This window comes from Myotis brandtii, unplaced genomic scaffold, assembly GCF_000412655.1.
Source record: "Myotis brandtii unplaced genomic scaffold, ASM41265v1 scaffold1105, whole genome shotgun sequence".
Lineage (NCBI taxonomy): Eukaryota > Metazoa > Chordata > Mammalia > Chiroptera > Vespertilionidae > Myotis > Myotis brandtii.
In genome coordinates this window covers 1,360,442-1,366,730 of record NW_005353770.1, presented here as the reverse complement: position 1 = coordinate 1,366,730, position 6,289 = coordinate 1,360,442, and the positions used below count along the sequence as shown (strand labels likewise).

At 36.2% G+C, this 6,289-nt stretch overlaps 1 protein-coding gene and 1 long non-coding RNA gene across 6 annotated transcripts in view; one reads left to right on the top strand and one right to left on the bottom strand.

The window, feature by feature from the left end:
* Nucleotides 1-319: 319 nt before the first annotated feature.
* Nucleotides 320-1,829, top strand: LOC106727081. The gene is made up of 2 exons (XR_001363234.1): nucleotides 320-1,299; nucleotides 1,358-1,829. It is a non-coding gene; the product is annotated as an uncharacterized LOC106727081 (long non-coding RNA).
* Nucleotides 1,830-1,973: 144 nt separating this feature from the next.
* The window catches only part of TRIM36 (tripartite motif containing 36), a 31,236-nt gene continuing 26,920 nt past the window's right edge, over nucleotides 1,974-6,289 (bottom strand). For all 5 annotated transcript variants that reach the window (XM_014544240.1, XM_014544243.1, XM_014544248.1 and 2 more), the window contains 2 exons: nucleotides 4,018-4,315; nucleotides 1,974-2,416 (listed from right to left, as the gene is read on the bottom strand). In XM_014544240.1, coding sequence (XP_014399726.1) covers nucleotides 2,065-2,416; nucleotides 4,018-4,315 — 650 coding nt within the window. In that variant the 3' untranslated portion in view covers nucleotides 1,974-2,064. The remainder of the gene's footprint in view (nucleotides 2,417-4,017; nucleotides 4,316-6,289) is intronic.

Sequence of the window (6,289 nt, the reverse complement as noted above, 5' to 3'; positions counted from 1 at the left end):
ACCACAACTACCAGAGCCCCATAACCCCGACTAAAAATGTGAACCTAAAGGACCAGTCATTTGATCAAAATGTGATCCATTATGAATCAGAAAAATTAGACAAACTGATGACTTAATTGAAGTAAATTAGTTTCATGTTAAGCTTCTCTAATGATCATTTCCACACGAATTAAAGCTAATAATTAAATGCCAACAATAATTTTATATACTGGTAAAACTTTAGCTCTAAGTTAATATATTCAGCTAAACAGCTTTTCATAAATAATTGCTTCCATTTTCCATATAAACATACTGAGAATTTTAGAATAACAATTTCAATAATTCCACTTGACTTACTTTTAATTTTTATTAAAAATGCAAGAAATCCAGAACAATTTACAACTATACAATGTTTGAAACAGCTTTCCTATTCCTATTTAAAGCTTTATTTTTTAAATGTCTATATGACATGTGCTTACACGGGCTTGAGACTATCAAACCTGACCACCCAGTGACGTTAGCAGTTTTATTGCACAATGATCCACATAACACTGCATATTTGTTTAGTTCAGCCTATATCATAAAGTGCTAGTCATTGGTGGGAAAGTAACAAAGCCTACGAAACAATGCAATTCTCCATGATATTTTCTATTTGGGTTGTGAGGGGTAGCTAATTTAGTGCTATCAGCCTGAATAACAGATTTCCATTTAAAAATATATAGTTTAAAAAAAGGCCTAAGGTCTATGAATATGTCACAAGCATTCCAAAATTATTAGTGCTAATGCATAACAGTCTAGTTTCTAACATTTTAACTTCAAAAAAACAACCAGTTTAAATAAAACAACCTAAGAAAAAGATGTTTCAAAAATGAACATAAAATTTAGATAAAGTCATTCTTCAAATGAACTTTTAAAAGGATACAGTCATTATGATTTTGGTTATTACTCCTAAACAATTAAATTTGTATTTTTACTTGTTTATTATTACCAATGCTCATTACCAAAGAATGAGCCACAGAAAAATGCATACAACTGACCAGTTAGTTATTCCACATATTATGTTTAATGACACTAAAAATAGATCATTAACTCTTTAAAAATGTAAACATAAACCAGGACAATCTGATATGTCATATTTGTGCCAAAAAAATGAAAACCACAAGACACAGTAAGAGGGGATAAAAAAACAAAAGACCAATATCAATATATCTTCACCAATATTTATGAAAAATAATTACTCAACATAGGTGCAAATATTTCCATAAAACATGTTTTATGAATGACAAGTTTTCCCAGACACGTTTTATCTGGGGGGAAAAAGTGATTAAAATGAATGACAAGTTTTCCCAGACACGTTTTATCTGGGGGGGGGGGAAAGTGATTAAAATGAAGAGCTACATGTGTTAACCACTAACTTTGTGTTTCCTGCAAGAAACTATGTTTACTACACATGCACATATGGGCGTTACAGCTAAGAAAACACGTTTATATGTCCTTAAGAATAGTTTATGATCTTTAAAAAAAAACAGTATTCATTTTCCAGGCAAATATACTGTTAATATTCTTTACACATCTCAAAATACATAATTTTCCATTTAAATATATTACCATTTCTATGGCCTTTCCCCCATCTTTCTTTTAAAAACAAATGCAAGACACAATGTTTAGTACTAACTTCTATCCATTAGGCATTTTAAAAAAAATCTTCTCTTAGGACACAAACATGATATAAAATTGAAAAACCAAACACAAAACAACGTAATAAATACATTTGTATGCTTTCCCCCCAAAAGGAATGTAAGTATCAGCAACACCAGCTAACATAAATAAACTTCATGTTCATAAAAAAAGGAAGACAATCCAGTTAACCATTTTAGTGTGTCCTTTTCCTGTTATTTGTGAAAGGCAGAAGAGTGACATGGAAGAGGCAAGGCTGTTTAGGTTTTCTGTGTTTTAAGAAGAAACACACACAAAAAACAAGTGTGGCGACAGAATACTTAGATGATATGTAATTAGTTACGAAGGTAAACACCCAGGCATTGTTTTGCCTACATTTTTCCTTCTAAGTCACATCAGATGCTTAAACTACATGTCCTCTTCGTATTCTAGATATTTTGTCATGATGGGTTCTTCAAGCTGAATTCCTCCACTGCCCATTAATGCAAATGCTGGATACATGGTGCTCGAACAGTCCACCTGGCGCTCATAAAGGCATTTCATGTGATCCATGTCATAGAAGCCCACTTTGCCTTTATCATAGTCGAGGAAAACCCCTATACTTGTTGGCATGGGGAGAACTCTATTTTCAGCTTCATTAAAAGTAGGTGACTTGGGTATAAAGAACTTCTTCATGCCTATAGTAACTAACGTAAAGCGTTGTGAAGAATCAAAACAGGCATCCTCACTTCCGCTGTCATGTCCACTGTCTTGCTCATATCTAAAACACAACACACAAAGTAGAATCTTATCTGAATCATTATCCATAGGCTTTCAAGTAACTGTGAAACATTTTTCAAGACAATTTACACTGATTTAACATTGAAATAAATTATATATCAAAAACTTTCTATTAAAACAAAAACATAAGATTACACATTACCATTCAGAATTATACAAACACACCCCAAATTCAGTCTTAAAACATCATCCACTCTTACCTAGATAATACACAGATGAGAACCTAAAAAATAACTTGTGCCTATCAAAAATAAACCAGGGGGACAGGAACTAAAGGATTTGTCAAAGATTAAATATGTATAAGTACACAATCATACACAAGAAAATACCAAACCAAGATGTGTGCCTTAATCCAAGGAATTGCAAACTAAATAAACAGGCACTGCATAATGCAGGAGAAAAAAGGCGTGTTTCATTCTCCTCCGCAGAACTCTACTTCCCAATCGGGATTTCTACATAGAGCTATGATGTAGCAAGTATTCTGAAAGCTTTTTCCCTGTTGTATAGACAATAGGAGCTTATAGAAAATTTTGATACGAAGTTCCTTCCATTTTTTTTCCTATGCATACTTTGCTTTTTATATGACCATATGACATCAACCATTTTAATTTTTTTTGTACTTCTAACATTCCTAAAATATGATTAATACTAATATTCTATCAAGTGGACATGCCACTGTTTAAGTAACCATTTATCTAATACAATTTTCATTGTTATGTCAATTTCTCATCTTTGTGCAAAATTTTTTCCTATCGCTCAGATTGTTAACCTGGGATTCTGTTCATGTAAGTGGTTAAAAGTTATGTTTGGCCCAGCCAGCTTGACTAAGTGGTTGAGAGTCGACCTATGAATCAGGAGGTCACTGGTTCTATTCTGATCAAGACACATGCCAGGGTTTCTAGTTTGATCCCCAGTGGGGGGTGTGCAGGAGGCAGCCAGCTGATTGAGCAATGATTCTTTCTCATCATTGATGTTTCTATCTCTCTTTCTCCCTCTCCCTTCCTCTTTGAAATCAATAAAAATATATATATTTTAAAAAGTTGTCTGGGCTACTTCACCATACACCATCTAAAAAAATTAAACTGCATAATCTCCATTAAATAGTCAATCTCTTAAGACACTGAAATTATTTGCTGTGGAAACATGTTTATTATGACTCAATTCTGTCAAGTTATTTATGGGACATTTAAAGACAAAAGAAGAAGTTGTTAATATCAAGTGTGAAGTATTGCAATTAGAGGCATTTCACTACATATGTGGATGATTTTTATCACATAATTGAGGTAAGTGATGTGATTTTCAAAATTTAAAACTGCAAAGCTATATCATTATCAAGAGGTATACAAAACAGACTTATTTACTCATAGCATTGTAAATGGCTAAATCTCATTATTTCCTGTGTGAATAAAGAAACCTGACTCCTTTTCTTAGGCAGCCACAAAGCACAGCCAAAACCCCTGAATCTAAGTATGCTGGAAATGTAATAAGTAAATCCAGGTCTATTTTCAAGCTTACCTTGCAAAACAAGCATGTTTACTTTTTAAAAAATTATCAAGTTGTAAATCAATTTAAAGAATGTACCTTGGACTCACTGCATCCCGGGGAGAACGAAGCCATTCTTGCAGTTTATCACTGGAAGCAACTCCTGCTTTGACCAGGTATGAATAGGGTTCCACACGGAAGGCCCAGAAGTGCTTCCCTTTTGTAATCCCAACATCTCCAATGATGTAGTCTAAGCTTGTGTAGTATCCCACTTGGATGCGTTCTGCAGCAAGCAGAAGGTTAAATCCAGCTCTACTCTCTACACGGTCTCTCTTCAAGTTCAGCAAGAGGTGTTCATTATTATAACCACATTTTTCATCAAAGAGGAAATTGAAAACTGTAAATAAAGCTTACAATTAGTCTGAGAAATATTTACTAGCATTTCTAAAATTTACTGTTAAAAATGATAGGTTTTTCAAATAGAAATTACTGAAAAGAGACAGGATGTATAACACTACCCTAGACCAAACTATGACAAACCAAAACCCCAACTTAGAAATAACTTCCAATAAACTCTCTATACCTGGAAATGTTCAGAAACCTCAAAGGCAGAAGAAAATATTTTAAATATGAGAAAACTTATGTGGCTCCTTAGAATTGATATAACAAATCTATCCTAAGTATTTCACACTATTAGATCTGTGTTTTGCCCCTAAAATAAAGGGTTGTACATTTTCATAATTATCTATGTTTTCTTAAATATTTACTCCAAATTTTATAAATTTAAAAAATAACAGCAATTTTAATAACGTCTTTTCCTTATTCATCAACATGGGAACAGTGTACAGTGTAAAAAAAGAAAGCATAGGCTTTGTGTTCAGAGAGACATGGGTTTGAATCCTGCTCAAGCATTTAACTGGAATTTAACCTAAATTTTAATTTCCTCAACTAGAGAATGAATATAAGATTACTTCTAAGACTCTATCAACTCAAATCCATTAAGCATAACAGTAGCTGCTAATCCAAAAACTGGGGACAATCCAAATGTCAAACAGATGGATAAAGAAAATGTAATATCCTATATAATAAAAGGCTAATATGCAAATAGACCAAACGGCAGAACAACCGAACAACCAGTCACTATGACGTGTGCTGACCACCAGGGGGTGTGCACAAAACATGGCAGGCGTCAGCCATGGCGGGATGGTGGAGCAGGTGAGCGGGGGCGCCAGACCAAGGCGGGGTGCCGGTCGCTGTCATCAGGGCAAGCCTCTGGTGGTTACTGAAAATTCTTTGCTCCCATGTGCCGAGGTCCCGCCCAGCACTTACACCTGCTGCTGGTGCCAGCCTGATCGCTTGGCGCCCGTCAGCAGGTGCGAGCGGCGGCTGCCGGCCCCGATTGTCCCTCAGGGCTTCTCCACCTCCCCCTGCTCCTGAGGGGCAATCGGGGCAGCAGGCGCCACTCGCACCCACTGACGGGGCTGGCCCCACTCACACCCGTCATTTTGTCTCTTCATCACTCCATCACAAAGATGGCAGCGCCCATAGCTGGCAGAGAGGGGGCTGGGGGCTGCAGTGGGAGGGGCTAGGTGGGGGCGCAGAGGATGGGCCGAGACCCGCCCCTGTGCCCACAGCAGCCTCGCAGCCCACAGTTCCTTTCAAGGTACATGAATTCGTGCACTGGACCCCTGGTATATTAGCCTAAAAAAGAAGGAAATTCTGACATGCTATAACATAGATGAATCTTGAAACCTGCCAGTCACCAAAGGATTCTGTGAATCTACTTATATGAGGAACCTAGAACAGGCAAACTCTGAGGCAGAAAGTAGAATAGCAGTTACCAGGGAAAGGAAAACGGGAAATTACTATTTAATGGGCATGAAGTTTCAGTTTGGAAAAGGTGAAAAAATTCTACAGATGTGAGTGGTGGTGGTTGCATAACATTGTTAGTGTACTTAATGCTACTGACCTGTACACTTTAAAATGATTAAAATGGTAAATTTTAACTGTTATACCACAATTTTCAAAACTGTCTACTAGCAAGTTAAAACCATTCTCCATATGTAGCCGACATTCATTCTTTCTGGTGATGCCTATTGTGTCAATGTGGTAAGTCACGCATGCTTGCATGCTTCCTTTTGATCTCAAATCTCCCAGTTTGCAAACTGAATTTAAATGGCCACCCTATTCATATGCTTCTCTCAGAGAAAAGGAAGACAACATTTAACACTTCCTTTCCTCCTTCCCCCTCCACTCTGTTACTAAAAACAGTAGCTACTTTCAGGTTTCTGTTTTTCTTCCACTTTCAGTCAGAGACTAGAAAGGAAAGTGAAGACTGGATACACTATAAAATATTTACATAGTAACTGCA